Source organism: Panulirus ornatus, chromosome 27, assembly GCF_036320965.1.
Source record: "Panulirus ornatus isolate Po-2019 chromosome 27, ASM3632096v1, whole genome shotgun sequence".
NCBI lineage: Eukaryota > Metazoa > Arthropoda > Malacostraca > Decapoda > Palinuridae > Panulirus > Panulirus ornatus.
The window spans coordinates 3,912,468-3,929,387 of NC_092250.1; the positions used below are offsets into that span (position 1 = coordinate 3,912,468).

The 16,920-nt window shown below is 46.7% G+C and overlaps 1 protein-coding gene across 1 annotated transcript in view; it reads left to right on the forward strand.

Annotated features, from left to right (window-relative positions):
• LOC139757552 (putative neural-cadherin 2) overlaps positions 1–15,949 on the forward strand; it is a 41,513-nt gene extending 25,564 nt beyond the window's left edge. Inside the window, exons 7-26 of the mRNA XM_071678143.1 lie at positions 1,297–1,530; positions 2,297–2,472; positions 2,718–2,864; positions 3,025–3,201; positions 3,476–3,878; positions 4,159–4,361; positions 4,713–4,876; positions 7,111–7,279; positions 7,709–7,978; positions 8,165–8,329; positions 9,567–9,706; positions 10,043–10,388; positions 10,570–10,815; positions 11,106–11,444; positions 11,548–11,860; positions 12,505–12,694; positions 12,854–13,086; positions 13,511–13,747; positions 14,320–14,547; positions 15,062–15,949. Coding sequence (XP_071534244.1) covers positions 1,297–1,530; positions 2,297–2,472; positions 2,718–2,864; positions 3,025–3,201; positions 3,476–3,878; positions 4,159–4,361; positions 4,713–4,876; positions 7,111–7,279; positions 7,709–7,978; positions 8,165–8,329; positions 9,567–9,706; positions 10,043–10,388; positions 10,570–10,815; positions 11,106–11,444; positions 11,548–11,860; positions 12,505–12,694; positions 12,854–13,086; positions 13,511–13,747; positions 14,320–14,547; positions 15,062–15,285 — 4,604 coding nt within the window. The 3' untranslated portion in view covers positions 15,286–15,949. The remainder of the gene's footprint in view (positions 1–1,296; positions 1,531–2,296; positions 2,473–2,717; positions 2,865–3,024; positions 3,202–3,475; positions 3,879–4,158; positions 4,362–4,712; positions 4,877–7,110; positions 7,280–7,708; positions 7,979–8,164; positions 8,330–9,566; positions 9,707–10,042; positions 10,389–10,569; positions 10,816–11,105; positions 11,445–11,547; positions 11,861–12,504; positions 12,695–12,853; positions 13,087–13,510; positions 13,748–14,319; positions 14,548–15,061) is intronic.
• Positions 15,950–16,920: the final 971 nt, after the last annotated feature.

The following is a 16,920-nucleotide window of genomic DNA, read 5'->3' on the forward strand; positions in this document are numbered from 1 at the left end:
TATCTATATTTGTCTAACTTACCGTTGAAAACTGCTATTTTCATTCTGCATCAATTGAAAATTAATTTCTTAAGGTATTTACTTCTAGATTTATATTTCTAAAGACAATGTCATTTTGTACTTAGGTGCTGGACCAACTCGTAATATAGAATACTTTCGATTTCATTTTCTCATCTCTCGTCGAGAAGCTTCTCAACGATAAAAGGCAAGAAGTTGAGATTCAGATGGTGTCTGGTGCCAGCTGTGATGGATGAGGAGGAATGCATCAGATAGGCTAGGAAAGCTCAAGGCAAAGTTAAGCATGTGAGCCTCACATGGTACCGGGAACGAGAAGCGTTGGGTGGGATGAGGTTCATGTGGCGCCAGGAGCGGGTACTGATGACTGCTATGAGCCTCACACGATGCTAGGAGAGACAAGGAGAGGCTCAGATGGCCGCGTGAGGGAGCAGTGAAAGATATGGAGATGAAGCTCAGATGATGGAAAGAAGATGCGCTGATACAAGCATTGAAATAGTAGAACGTACCTCTCGAGAACTCTGGCTATGCATTGCAAGAAACCAACAGGCAATACCCTGATGATCAAGTCTCAAGCCTTTTGTAGTTGTATAACCCTCGCACGAAGGACGTCATAACTGGTAATGTTCCCGTGATTATGTTTGTATGATTGGTGGTGGTAAGTGCATGTTGAACATTCACGAGTTACAGGCACGTACGAGCATCGGAATGATAGCGAGTGACGTAATGATATTCATGTCTATAGCAAACTTTAAGCAGGAGTGATTCCCTGCTACCCATGTGTAAATATGTTTCGGGGTAAAATCCCGCATTTTCCCATTTCTCGTTCCATCACTCCTCCTGTTTTTTTTCATAAGAAGTGTTGAGAAACATCATCAGATCGCTTAAAGGAACTCGACTGGTAAATCTGCCTCCACATCTCCCACACATATGGGTGCAGGTCTGATCCTTCTGTTAGGAGGGCTTTATGTGTTCCATGAAAGTATTCGCTCATCTCAATACATTCGTGTACATATGTTATCATTAACACCTGAAGGAGGAGTCAAAGATTCCTCTAGGCATTGGTTATAGTTTGACGGCGACGGCCTTGATAACTCTGGCAGTTGATAGTCTATAGCCAAATGACCAACTACCCAGATATGGGCAACTAGACTACTTGTTAGTAGCGAATGAATACGAGGGATTTTCCGTGTCATGTGGCGTAGTAAGTGCGAGTACTGAGGGTAGTACACAATCATTTCTCGTCACAAGGCTGACTCATGTGATGTCCTCCCTCACCAGATCTGTCAGTGGCTGTTATCAGCGCGTGGGACGCGGACGACACTTCTGAGGGCACCAACGCCAGGATCACCTACTCCATCGAGAAGAACGTCATCCAGGAACGTACGGGTGAGGCCATCTTCTCCGTTCATCCTGACACCGGCGTGGTGCGGACGGCCATCTGTTGTCTGGACCGAGAGACCACACCCGAGTACGAGATCCAGGTGGTGGCCACAGATGGTGGGGGTCTCAGGGGTGAGTACCGACTTTGTAACCAACGTCAGCTCTTGTCTGGCCTGAAAGACCACTTCAGAAGACATACAAAGACCCGGCAAGGTGGTATGAATCTTGGTCTGTACCCACCTGCCATGTATGTATGTATATATATGACCATAGTTTCTAAAAACAAATGTATACTACAAGATATGTTGTTAGTCCATTGCTTTTTTCAGAAATGTCACAAAACCTCACATAACACATCCAAAACTTACAAGCTCACATCTCTAATTTCCTCCGAAAGTACCCAAAGGCAAAGACATTCTTGTTACTAAGTAATCTTGTACATTCTTTTCGTATATTAAAAGATTACTGTTTTAAACGCATGCACTATACAGAAATGCCTTGTAAACAATTTCCTCTGGGAAAATGTAGGGGATGTAAATTAGGTTGTCAGCATTCATATTATACGAATTCCATGCAATAAATTTTCTTCAAGAGAATTAGCAAACAGCCATTGTAAATATTGGTTTATTTGGTAATTAACTTTTAAGTCTGTGGGTAAACTCTGATCCAGAAATCTCAAGCCCCTCCAGGAAACATCTCGATTAAGAAGAAACTGTTCTGGTTTGGTTTATGTATATATGTGCTGTGTCTGTTTCTGCGTCGGAGTGTGCCTGGGTGTGTATGTTTGTGTATCTGTTTATATGTGCATTGTGACAGATTTTGCTCGCAGATGTGTGTGTGTGTGTGTGTGTGTGTGTGTGTGTGTGTGTAAGACCAGCGGTGTGCCTCACTGCCGTAGGGACGGGCGTGGTGGTGGTGCGTCTGGTGGACGTGAACGACAACCCACCAAGACTGGAGCGAACACTGTGGCATGTGGAGATGGACGAGACCTGGGGCGCTGGTCCTCCCGACAACTCCACGCTGCTTCACATCTCCGTCCTCGACCCTGACACTGCCAACTACTTCTTCTACAGGGTGAGTGAGTCACTTCTACACGGTGAGTCACTTCTACAGAAAGAGTCATATCTACAGGGTAAGTTGCTTCTACAGGGTAAATCACTTTTACGGGGTTAGTCACTTCTACAAGAAGAGGCACTTCTAGCAGGTGGGGCTCTTATCTTACAGGTGAGGGTTTCATGATACACGATAAGGAACTCTTAGATCAGGTTTAGACATATATTCTACTGAAAATGAGACTTTTTCTTCCCCCCGTGTGTCAGGTGGTGGAGGCGAGCGGGTGGGGCTGGGAGCACTTCGGCATGAGGACGGCCGGGTATGTGGGACAGCTGTACGCACTAAAGACGCTGGACTACGAAGACGACACCCATCGTCGGGGCTTCAAGTTTATGGTTCAGGTGACTGACAGGGTGAGTAGGTACTCAACCAGTAAACATACAGCATGAGTATTGACTCAACCAGTAAACATACAGCATGAGCATTGACTCAACCAGTAAATATACATCATGAGTATTGACTCAACCAGTCATGACCAGCTGGTTACCCCAGTACCACCTGTCTCTCCCCCAGGGCCGCGGGGGGTGGGAGGACTCGCGCCACCTGGACTCCGCCTGGGTGTCCGTCCTCCTGAGGGACGTCAACGACAACCCACCACAGTTCCACCGCCCGCACGCCCACGTCACCGTCAGGGAGGACGCCGCCCCCGGTACCCTCCTGGCTGCCCTCCCCGCCCACGACCCAGACATGGTGAGTACACCCGCCCAGTCACAACCTATACAGCGAGCACAACGGGCCGGGATCACAGGTCACGAAGTGTGGTTAAGTTTTTTAGGTGTTCGTGTTTTCAATGCGGAAATTGCATCATAGACATGAGGGGTCTTGTGATATGCTGAAATGATGTTTACAACGTTGGAGGGTGTCCAGAATATTGACCGAAGGTTATGATTCGTGTTATTGTTTCTGGGATTAAAAAGCTTTTTCATAAACGAAGCTTCAGTATTGTCAACACGTCCTCCTACAGGGTGGACAGCAGAAGGTGGATTACCGTGTGGAGGGAGGCTGGGGAGCCCTCACCGTGGACTCTGAAGGGGAGGTAAGCCTGCGTGGGGTCCTGGACCGCGAGGCTCCTCCTGACGGCGCTATAGGTGTGGCCAAGATCCTGGGCGTGGACCGTGGCCAGCCGCCCCTCACGGCCACCGCCACCCTCACCATCACCGTAACAGACGTCAACGACAGCCCACCCGTCCTCCTCCCTCCCACACTCTTCCACGTGACCGAGGGCGCTGCCCCAACCCGCCTGGGCGCCCTCACTGCCACTGATCACGACGTGTGGGCGCTGGGACACGGACCGCCCTTCAACCTCTCCCTGGCACCCAGCAATCCCACCCACGTCTTCGCCTACATCAGACTTAAGTTCGACCCTCGTGAGCACTTGATACTTTGCGTTTCAAAGTAATTCCTCTTTGTAGAAGGTGATAACATCAAATGTTTTCAGACTGCAAGTAGTTTTGAGAATGCTGTAAGGGAGCATTCCTCGAAGCTGATGTGAACTTACTTTCAGAACTTAGTATCGCCAGCTGATGCCACTTTTCCCTCTCCTGTTACACATACAGCTACAAAGTATAATGACAGACACCCATTACGTCTTACACTCGGAAGTTTATCATTTTCATTAATCAAATCATCTCATAACTTCGCTGACAGATCTTGACAGTGGTCGGGGCGGGGCGGAGCTGTGGACGGTGGACGCCGTGGACCGCGAGGAACACCGTCAGCTGCTGGTGGGGGTGCTGGTGGCTGACGCTGGGGGGTTGGCCGCCACCCACACCGTCACAGTGGTCATCGATGACGTCAACGACAACCCCATGAAGCCAGCAGCCAAGACCGTCTACCTCTGGAAGACTCAGGTAGGTCCGCTCTACCTGCAGGTAGATGCCCGCAGCCAAGACCGTCTACCTCTGGAAGACATAGGTAGGACCACTCTCCCTACATGCTTATATGCAGGTAAAATAATATGGAATGGAATAAATTGGGTCGTTGTGGTATATGAGGGACGACGTACTGTCGATAGACTGAGTTTTAGGGAGTGGTCATGGTACACCACGGGTTGGTTTTGGGTCATGGTCGAAGATAGTAGACTTTTGTTTCTGCAAATCATACTTGACAACTATAGAAATGACGCGTGCAAATGCGGTCATTGTTCGTCAATAAAAGAGACACAATATTACTAAAGATGTTTAAAATCCTATTGGACGCAGGGAGGAGGGTCGGACGCACCGCTGGGCCGGGTGTTCGTGGACGACCCCGACGACTGGGACCTGGGAGACAAGACCTTCCGCTGGCGAGGCTCCCCACACCCGCTCTTCTCCCTCAACACCCACACTGGTGATATCTTCGCCTCCAGCCAGGTCAGGGAGGGAAGGTAAGCAAGTTCGTCTTACGTCAGTATCTTCACATCCTAACCCCTTCATTGTCGGACGAACCAGGGAGATAGAGTACATGGATGATTATTACTCTCCCACACTTCCTAACTCACAATTTAGGCTAGTCTCAGGTAACACCTGCCATCTCACTATTTACTCCTACTGACACTCATAACTTAAAACTGAAAAGTTTCCCTGCAACAAACTCTATCAAAAAGTCCTAACAACACACAACCTCCAGATAAAGCACTTTGGCTTAGTAATGATTCAAGCACTCAGTGACATCTTCAACCACTCCTGAAAACCCGCCAACTCTCTACAGTCACCCAACATCGCTAGTATCATGAATAGCCAAACCCCTTGAGAAAATAATCTAAAATATAATCAAACAGAACTTCTCACTCTTACCCAATCATTCTACTGCTACACAAACGTCCAACAACACATTTTGTATGGCTTCAACCACTCTCAAAACCCTTCCCGCTTAGTGCCAGTGGCAAAACACATCAGCAAGCAATTCACACCGTCCCTCAACACATTTTCATAAAAAAGACACTTCAACTTCCCCATCATAAGAAAATGAATTGTTGGCCAACTTCATAGCTGGCCTCCTGGTTCACCGTAATGTATATACTTCTAAGACTCCTAAGGTCTTTGATAAAGTCCTCCAGAGATCTGTTTTTCTCCAACTTCCTTCAACCCATTTTTATACGACCTTCATCCAGCCCCCGCAAACCAAAATGTACACATCCTGTCATATACCTACGATCTCACAATTACATAACAGTTATCCAACAAATCACAGATAACATAAACATACAACATTACATTATGCAGTTAGAACACTGACGTCCATTGACATCCGTCGTCACCGGTTTAACCTTTGGTAGCTATGAAGACAACTGTATCCTCACATCAGCCTGAATGATCATCTACTCCCACGTAACAAACCATCAGTTATACTAGACATTACTTACGACACACAATTGACACTCCCACGTAACAAACCATCAGTTATACTAGACATTACTTACGACACACAATTGACATTCATTTTCTTATTGTAAATATCACCAAATCAACAAACAACCAAAAATCCTCTGATCAATTACTCTCATTTCTTTCGTGTAAGAAGAATCCATAAGCCTCCAATTCAAACAATATATCGGTTCCACACTGAATGACCCTCTCATACCAAGTCACCCATACTTTAACCCAACCCATCATCATCATCACAGACAATGACTCTCGTGCTCGAGACACAGCTTCTAAAATGAAGACCTCGATAACCCACTCCTAACCTAACCTTCGCTTACCCGACCTAGACAAAAATACATGACCACACTTCCTGGCCGGTTGTCCCAGCCGGTGAACGTGGCTGATCTATTGAGCGTTATAAGAAGTGTTGTGGGATTGTGTTATCTGGATGTTATACATATCAGGTGATTTTGTGCACAAACGAGTATTTTAGGAATATCCAATTAACCGACACCGTTTGTCAGTAATGCTGCCGCAAAGAAGATGAACATTTTGAGTGCATTTTTCTCCTTGCAGAATACTTCCCGTAGCATATTTGAATATTTTGCCGCAATATCCCGCAGCGTTTAGGCCGGGGATGTATCTTACGAATCCTTTCAGCATCGCGGAAGTTGGGTGATGGAACTTTTGTTTACGAGGTTAAAGATAACCCTTGCCTAATGGAAAGTGAGGAAGGGAAGCTTTAGGAAGAACGATTTATGATGCTGATGTTTGATGCACATTACATGGCACACCCACCGAGGCTTTACAAGAATGTGATACAAAATGTTTGATGTTCTGAATTAGCCTATTGTCCATATCTTAAGTATCTAGTTAATGTTAAGATTTTTAGTCATATTTCAAGAAAATGATTCTACAAGTAATTCGCACAATGGTAAAAGCATTTATGAAGAGTTAAAATGTAGCTTTGATCTCTTATGAGTCCAGTGTACAGAATGTATAAGTAAACTTCCAGTGTTTCAAGAGAAACCGTCGTGGTCAGCAGAATAGATTCTGTGAAAACAGTTTCATCTGACAAAAGAAATTCTGTCTTAACCATTTCAGGAAAGAGAAGACTTCACGCAGACCAGGAAGTTATTGTGGAACAACTTGTAGATAGTACAGTAATTATCCTCAGTAACAGAATGTCTGTTATGACCGCTCCAGTCTTCCCGCCTATATAACAAGCTTGCATTGTTGTTGGTTGACCCTGCAGGTACGAGCTGCAGTTCGCGGTGGATGACCTGGTGTGGGGTCAGAGGGACGTGGCGGCCAACGTGACTGTGGCAGTGCGGGTGCTGCCGCCTGACGCCCTCGCCCACGCCGCCCCCATCACCCTCACGCCCACCACCCCCGCACACCTCACCACGGGATGGACGCCAGAGGTGATATCCTTTTTACTTTAAGTAGTTGATGCAATTGTTGGTGATCATAGTAAGGATTTACAAGATTTGCTTTAAAGAATTTCAGTTTTACTAGGACTGACACGAAGGAAACTGAACCCAAGGGAAATGACACCAAAGGATTTGACATTGAGGACACTGTCGCTAAGGACACTGTCACAAAGGACACTGTCACCAAGAGGACTGACTGATCGGCAAGGGGAAATGCTGACAAAGTCTTTGTTTATATTTCATGTTTTTCTCGACCTGGAATGAAATTTAAGCTCCGGTAACTGTTGTATATGTTCTGATGGGACCATTGGTAAAATTATCATAGTACTCATTTACAGTTGTCTCCCTCGGTCCGTCCGTTCATCTCCTGCCAATATTGCATGTAACCTTATCTATGTTTCTTTCGGCTGTGTTGATCAGAAGGGCGGGGGTAGCCTAGGGCGTTTGCTGGAGGCTGTACTGCGGGTGGTGGGTGAGGCTACTCACAGGGTCGAGGTAGTAAGCGTCCACACCCACCAGGAGCAGATGTATCACTCCAACACAAGACTCACAGGCACGCCCACACGCTCCCACCCTCTGTTTACCCACGCGTCCTCAGCGCGCGTGTGGGTAAGCGTGCGAGAGGCACCGCGGGGAAGCTTTATGGATCCAGTGAAACTACAGGGACTGCTAGCGCTACACTCACATCAGGTCGGTGATGGAAATACAACTGGACAGACAAATGTTTTAACAGTCTGCTGTTTTTACATCATGAAAAATGTATGATAATATACTTAATAGTTTCTTATGATGTATATTGCGTTACCTCAGACCAGCTCACAGTGAAACGCTATGCGTACAGTGTCAGTAAGTGCTTTGACCCCCTGGTGTACACAGCTTGGGGAGGCGACCAACCTGACGGTGGTGATGGCGGCCCCAGCTACTGGACCAGGAGGTACCAGGACTCGGGGACCTCACAACGACCCCGCCCTGCCCTCGCTACACCACACTGGCCCTCCTGATCCTTCCTCCGCTGCTTCCCGCGCCTCACTTCCGTTGCAGGTAATGGAGAAGAGGATCGGTTAGTTCAAATAGAGGGAAGAGCACGTAGCTCATATAATAAGAACTGCTAAGGTGATGCAGAAGAAAGATCAGTTATTATGTGAAGGACAGATTAGTCAGTTCATGCGAAGGAGATTCCAACTCACCTCAGGCAAGACCAACCACGGTATATGAAGGGAAGGTCACCTGCATCTCATAAAAGGAAGAGTTGCGTTTGTTCATTCAGAGGAAGTCACGTGGCTGCATTATCACTTCAGACGAAGCAAAAGCGAACGAAAGAAAGAGTGAAAAGAATGAAAATTTTCCTCGAAAATTGGAATGATTTCCAGGAACTTTATTCCTAGATGTGGGCATCATCAATCGAAGTCATGTTCTTACAAACAGACTGAGAAATAATCTTATACAACTGAAGAGGGAAAGTAAAAGATACATAACTATTAAGTTGCAAGTACACATATCGTTACCATAATAAACATCTAAGACTCGAAAATGCATGTTGAAAATTCATCAATTTACAAATACACACATGAAATACCCTGACATCGCCAAGAAACCCAAATGACACTTCTGTCTGTACTGAAGAATGTTATGACCTTACTCTGTAAACATAATGATACACACATGATATACATCTACAGTGGATGAGTAACGAAAGAAAGTAACGTCTCCACCGAGATTCATTGAAGAGCTATACGTATCTACATCCTACCTAAAGAGAACTTGACACGTACCTGTGTAGAAAGGTACGTGTTGAACTCAGTCAAAATTCACACGTACTAATCTCATACCTGCCCAGCAGGATATTAGAAATCTACTAATTCTTTTGAATAGGAGCAGAGACAATAACACACACACACACACACACACACACACACACACACACACACACACACACATACATGTTGTTAATCGATCATAATAAAGGTTCTTTCTTACTCATTAATAAGTTCGTCCATAAAGTCACTATCAAACACGTGCTGAGCCTTGTTGCTTAATACATTCAGGTCAACTTAACAATGAAAGTTCAAACGATTGCAGACTTATTCATTTTTCCTTAAACTGCGTCAAACTGACTCCTATCCAACTAGACCTACTACGTACATCACATGAGTAGTTAGGCATCAGTTAGTGTCATCGAACTTACTGGTGCTGGTATATACTAGTGATATACACCCTCTACCGCTGGTGTGCATGTCACCTCTACTGGCAACCTGAGGACTAAGACTTTATTTCACAGGTCGTGGACACCAACTCGACCTCTCTGGTGACGCCACGTCTCACCAGCGTCTACTCCTGTCACGCCCACGAGCCAGAAACCTGCGTGCCCATCTCCTGTCTCAACGGCGGACGATGCCTCGACTCATCCGATGGTAACAGGTAGTATACGGCCTTCAATATCTGCTGAAAATAGAGAGATCATGAGAGAAAGACAAACCTTATATGTATCTACATATTGTTGACTTCGAGGAACACATCACCAATTGCACAATCCACTCATAACCTTGAACAAGTTTTACAAGCAAGAAGTAATTCTTGCTAGTCCACATCATGGCAGGGGACCGGTGCACATGTAAGTAAGTTGTCTAAAACGCATTGGCTCAAAATGTGTGAGTAGCGACAGCACTTGTGAAAGAACACACGAACATCTGTGCAGGAGGCACACAAGGAAATATCTTGGCCTACCATGTTGCCATCTTTGTTTTCTTGCGGCAGGTGCGTGTGCCCTGGCGGGTCGTGGGGGGCGCGGTGCAAGGTGCTGGCTCGAACCTTCTCTGGCGATGGGTGGGCCTGGGTCAAGCCCCTCCCACCCTGCCTCCCCACCACTATATCTCTGCGGCTCCTCACCCGCCGCCCGCACACCCTCATCCTCTACTCCGGCCCTCTGGCGCCCCTTCCGCCACACCCACACTCCCCGCCCACGCCCATGCTGGCTCTACAGCTGTGGCGTGGGCGTCCACAGCTGCTGCTGGAGGGTAGTGCTGGAGCGCTCAAGTTGGAGGTCAACGCTACAGTTAACGATGGTGACTGGCACACCATCCACCTGCGAATCACCTCTCAGGTAGGTCAGTAGTACTACTTTTGAGGTGTGTGTGTGTGTGTGTGTGTGTGTGTGTGTGTGTGCGCGCGCGCGATATGTTTCCAGTAAGAATTGAATACATCTAACATAATCTCTTGCTACAGCATGTGCTTGATTGTCTTATGGATGAATGACCAATGTTTTCACGTGATCTTGTGTGTAGCGAGTGGCGTTGATGGTGGACCTGTGTGGTCGAGGGTGGGACAACACGACCCTGGACGACTCCCACTGCGCGGCGAGGGGGTCCTGGACCGACCCCAGGGGCGTGAAGGCGTGGGCGGGATCTGGACCCCTGCAGGTGGGTGGGCTGGCACACACTCCTCCCAGCCCCTCCCACCACGGCTGGCAAGAGGCGCCCACACCACGCCCACTGGACGGCTGTGTCTCACATCTCACACTCAACGGTCAGGTGAGGTTGTGACCAGTGTTGCTGCTACATGACTGGTTGTGACGTGGGTTGTGACCAATGCTGTTGCTACATGACTGGGTTGTGACGTGGGTTATGACCAATGTTGCTGCTACATGACTGGGTTGTGACGTGGGTTATGACCAATGTTGCTGCTACATGACTGGTTGTGACGTGGGTTATGACCAATGTTGCTGCTACTTGACTGATAAACTGCCATCATCAGCAGTGACGTAGCTACTGGTGGGCAGACGATGACGCCGTCAGCTGACTGTCCTGCAGCTTTGTTGCAGCTGGTGGACCTGGGGGAGCCGGCTTACAGCAGGGGCAGTGAGGGTGGCTGCCGCCCTCAGAACGCGGCCTGCCCGGGCGGGTGTGGACTCCGTGGCCAGTGTGTGGGCGGCTTGAGACACCCGGAGTGTGAGTGTGAGTCTGGGTGGGCGGGTCCCGGGTGCACCACGCCCACCGTTCCTGCCACCTTTGGGTCGTCGTCCTACATGAAGTTAACGCTGTCCTTCACGCCGGGGCCGCAGGTGGTGAGGGCACATCTGCGGCTGAGGACCCGCGGCGCACGCCATGGCCTCCTGCTGCACCTGGCCTCACACCAACGTGCTCCCGCCTTCACTATATACGTATGACTCCCTTTGTTCTGTGGACAAAATGTTACTGTGAATTTACCTGATGTAGCATGAAGCATCTAACGTACTTCTACATTGGTTGTACAATTGTCTGCAGCTCCGAGGAGGTGTGGCGTGTGCGTCGTTGTCTGGGTCGGGGAGGGCGGCGCGGGAGGCCTGCGTGGAGGGCCGGCCTGTGGGTGACGGCGCCTGGCACACCGTGACAGCTGAGCGTCACGGCCACAACCTGGTGATCAGCGTCGACGACGGCGACGGTTGGCGACGCAACGAGTCGCTGGTGACACCTGACGAAGAAGGGGGCCCTACAGAGTCGCCAACGCCCTTTGATGGAAATGAAGCGATGACTCTGGGTGGGTTACCAGAATTCATCGGCATCAGTCTGGTCAACGTGCTGGACGACCTTAGAGACAGTGAGTGCAGACCTGTGGCAGAAGTGTAGTGGTCTCTTCGTTATATAATGTTTCCAAACAGCTTCACTTCACATTGCATAAGAGTCTTAGACAAAAAATAATCAGCAAAACAACATCCATTTACAAAGTAATATATCTAAGACTAGTTTGTGCAGCCATCATATTGCCATTATCTTTCTTTACTCAGCTAGCTCCTATTTACTTTAATGTCGCTACAAGAACATCTTTACTCTGTATCCAAACATTTGTGTCAGTACAAATCGCATTCAGTAACTGTTACCTCACGCTGTTGATGGTGTTCGCAGTATTTTTCGTGTGTTACTTTGTCTCAGGAATTCCCTCCCAAACCAAAGGAAACTATAATACGCAGGTCCACATGACCAAAAGGGAAACATATTTTTGCAATTTCATATCAGGGTTTAAAGCATATTTTCAAGTTTTACATGAAAATAACATTTTAATCCCAGTTACAATCTTATCACTTCTTTGATCTCTGAGGATTTGTAATGACATTGCATTTGTAATCCTGTTGACGACCTCACGCAATCCCTGACCCCTGGAATTATGGTCTTGATACTGCTGATGCCTTCATCCACGTTTGCGTCATGTCTCTCATGCGCCCTTCTTTGATCTGTTGTGTCCAGGTTGTATTGACGACGTGCGTGTGTCGGGTCGGCCGATGCCGCTGCCTCCCGCCGTGAATGGCACCAGCTGGGGCCAGGTGACCACCTTGCAGGGTCTGGAGCCAGGCTGCTCTGCCCCGGACTCCTGCCTCAACACCACCTGCGCCGCGCCCCTCTCCTGTGTTTCCACCTGGGGCCGCGCCTCCTGCAGGTCAGTCCTTCACCTCTGACTATATCTCAGACTCAGCTGGGCGTCTGCAGATCAATATGTTACGTTGTTTCTCACAATATAAACTTATGATCTGGTCCATAGCAACTTTACATTTAGTAGTAATACCGCCAGCATTATCCTGCCCGTCTCCTGCCTCAGCTGTGGGTCAGGAAGCCAGCTGGTGGGCCGCGCCTGTCAGGACGTGGACGAATGCCTATGGAGGCCCTGTTTACACGGCGGCTCCTGCTACAACCTGCGGCCCGGGTTCCAGTGTGTGTGCGGCCCGGGCCACACGGGCCAACACTGTCAGTGGACCGATTTGGCCACCAAGGGCCACCCACTCGCTGCCCCTGTGGCCATTGCAGCCCTCACCGTGTCTCTCCTCCTCTTGGGTCAGCATATAAATACTACTAAAGTTCATACTCTCGTCGTCACTGCATAACAACACAGAAACAACACCAAGATTTAGAGCTATCATTGTTGTCGATAGTCTGTGCTTGTAGGGATAGTCAAGATACTTCATATGAATAACACAAATATGCATGCAAAAATCTCTCCCTTCCACCTAAAAGGAAAATAGCTGAAGATAAATAGAAAATAAAGGATGATTAAAAAATGTAATCATGTAAATACCATAACAGGTACCGGCTACCTAGCATTCATGTTCGCATGTATATTTATCCAGTAAACCAAAACACATGCTTAGAAATCTTATCCAAGATACCAAACCAGAATTAGTTATATATAGAAAATGAGATTTTTGTATTTGATAGGAACTATTTTTCCTCCGACAATTGTTTGGAGTTGTTCTTTCAGTGGTGGCAGGTGTTGTCGTGTCGTTACGGCTACGACGGCGATGGTTCACTCAGGGCTTGGCTGGGCGGCAGGCCGATCAAGAGGTCGCTGTCGTGGAGGGGAAGGTCAAGGCGGAGGAGGAGGGTGGCACGGAGGATGGAGGAAGATCGTGTCTGCGAGGAGACGAAGACCATAAGACTTTTATTGAGTGCTTGAAGCTTGCCCCGCCGCACTCCCACTCAAGTCTGCAAGGAATAGGTACTTCATCTACTACTATTCCTCTCACTCTACAGCAAGTAGGTACTTCATCTACTACTATTCCTCTCACTGTATAGCAAGGAGTAGGTATTTCATCTACTACTATTCCTCTGGCTCTACAGCCAGGAATAGGTACTTCATCTACAACTATTCCTCTGGCTCTACAGAAAGGAAGATATAATGATTTTCCAATATGATTTCTTTTCTCTCTTCAAAGGCAACAAACTACAGGTCGTTATGGTATTCCTGGAGAGATCCGCATGAAATATAGCCTATGATTCACCTTCAAGTAATGAGCTTACTTCTTGTACACCTTTTGAACTTAGGTTGGTACTCTTGTTATACCTTGTCAGATGATGATTGATATAATTGGGAGTTTTTCTGGAGTAAATCCTCGTAGGGATGAATTAGATCACATCAGTAAGAGATGTATGGTGGTAGACATGTGCACCTCCGTCTCAGATCTATTCATTTGTTGCTTTTGATTAGTCACATGCTGTGTTTAGCCATTAGTCAGAATATGTACCGTTTCATTTCCATTTCCAAAGGCAATTTTTTATTTTTTCAATCAGAAAAAAGAATTAGAGAGAGTGAGGGGAATTTGTGCACGCGTGGTGCTCTGGCCAGTGCCATTGTACAGGTTGGCTCTGGCGTATCTGAAGGTCGCGATACCACAGCTCCAGCCCTCAAAGCCAAGGTCGCGGTGAAAACAGATCCTCAGCCAGCAAAGGATGATCTCCGAGCTTATGCCTACGAAGGAGAAGGGTCGTCTGCCGGATCTCTGACGTCTGCATTAGCAGGTTTGTTACTGAAAGGGTCACTGATGTGCTCCAAGCAATGGACTTCAACTGTTATATCTAAGAGAGTCAGTTGTTAGATGAAGGAGCTCTGACTAAAGAGCCAGGTAAGAGATATGGGTCATATTCACTTTATGAGATGTTGAGAAAAAATCATAACATTCAGATGTGATCCTAATTACACAAATCGGAATTATATATCATATAAAGGTAAATGGAATCGTCAAATTCTCGAGAAGAGGATGCCAGTGTTTGATGTTCATTGGGCCATATCAGAATTATGTCAGAGTTTATTCCTTTTATTCACTAGAATAGTCTAGTCTCTTGTCTTCATTGTGTTTGCCGTGTTCCTTCTTTGCAAGTTGTTTTTTTCTATCAGGTTTGGTTTTAGTCATTTCATTTGATAAAATCATAATTGTAGTCTCAACCTGTCTTCACGTGCCTCCATCATGTCAGACAACACTGGTCTTTAACTTGTGGTTTCTTGTAGCAGATCACTGTGCCATTCTCTCACCAGGTCTGCGTGAGGAAGCATCTGAAAAAGAAAACTTAAAATCGTTAGTTCCTGAGTTCCTCGAGGTTATGGACCTACTAAGAAACCTTCCTGAGGCCACCAAGTCTCCCTCATTGACTTCCAAACCCAGGGCGGAGGCGGTACAGAACGTAGAAGAGTTTCTTACGAGTACGACTCGAGAGCAGTCAGGAAGCCCACACTGTACAAGAGGCAGGATCACCCCCTAGTGTGCAAGACTGTTGGTTCACCTCCCACTGGTGGCAAGGCAATTCAGAAAGTCTCTCCAGGACAAATTCCGATTGTTCTTGGTGAAGAAGAACAGCAACAGTTTGCTAAGAAAAATGTTCTTATAAAAGTGACGCAAATGATAGTATGGGTGTAGCAGGAAGGATCGGTTATCACACACAGTGCGCTACCAGGCGTCAGTAACGTGCGCAGGTCAAGTTGGAACAAATGAGGAACAAGATCGTCCTAGGTTGTAGACTTCCCCGAGACCAAGAGAGAATTTTTCCAGTTTTTTTTTTTACGTCCAGTGACAAAGTGAACGTCAGATAAGGAAACGGGGGACAGAGTAAAATGTTCTTTGACTGTGTTCAAGACTTTTCAGTGAAGTATGAATTCAAAATCGCATGATTCTTGAAATACGCGTTAAACATGTACACATTTCTTTGTCTGAGCTAAAGACTATTACGGTTCTATAAACGGCAATCTTTGTTTTGTTCAGGTGTTAGAGTGATACACCATGGCTAACAGACATGAATCATGATCGCGCGTGAATGGATTCGACTTGTAGCCACGACACAAAGACCCAAAGGCTGTGATATTACTTTCTATTTCATTTCTTCCAATTTATATTACCACATTTTTGTCATAAGGAAGAGAGATGTAATTTCGAATACTTTCCACATTTATAGAATACTTAAAATGTACTTTATGATTAGCTGTTCATCATTAACCTATGTTGTTACTACGTACAACCTTCCATCATCAGGTGTTACTACGTACAACCTTCCATCATCAGGTGTTACTACGTACAACCTCCCATCATCAGGTGTTACTACGTACAACCTCCCATCATCAGGTGTTACTACGTACAACCTTCCATCATCAGGTGTCACTACGTACAACCTCCCATCATCAGGTGTTACTACGTACAACCTCCCATCATCAGGTGTTACTACGTACAACCTCCCATCATCAGACACATGCCTGATGAGGTTTTGTCATATCTTGATCGATTTTCCATCTTACAGGAGGAACATATTAAACATTTAGTTAATACTTACATAAACAAATGGTAAAATTCATCCTTCTTAGCAGGATTTTCTCTGCTTTAGACAAGTGAAATATTTATGTTTTTTTGAACAAATTATCCTCTTGGACTTGCATGTCGATAAAAAGTTTTTTCATCTGTTGTGCTTAGAGTAGCGAAAATGACAACATACATGATACAGCTACAAATATAGGTAGGAAATCACAAAATAGTATGATTCAATATCTGGCTCGGTCAACCAATCATGATTGTTCACAAACGGGTGCAGATATTGTGCTGAGCTTGGCGTGTGTATTCCCCTACCCTAAAACGATCGTGCATGACGTGGTATGGAGAGTTCCTACTTTACTTCTCAGTAAGCGTTTTGTGCTTCCCCATGTTGTAGAGAGAGAGAGAGAGAGAGAGAGAGAGAGAGAGAGAGAGAGAGAGAGAGAGAGAGAGAGAGAGAGAGAGAGAGAGAGAGAGAGAGAGAGAGAGAGAGAGAGAGAGAGAGAGAGAGAGGAGCCTTTTCCTGTGTCACTGAGTGAGCGGTGTGCTTCTCTGTGGCAGTGAGGGTGTTGTGTACTGTTGGTGAGGTCTGGGAGTCTGG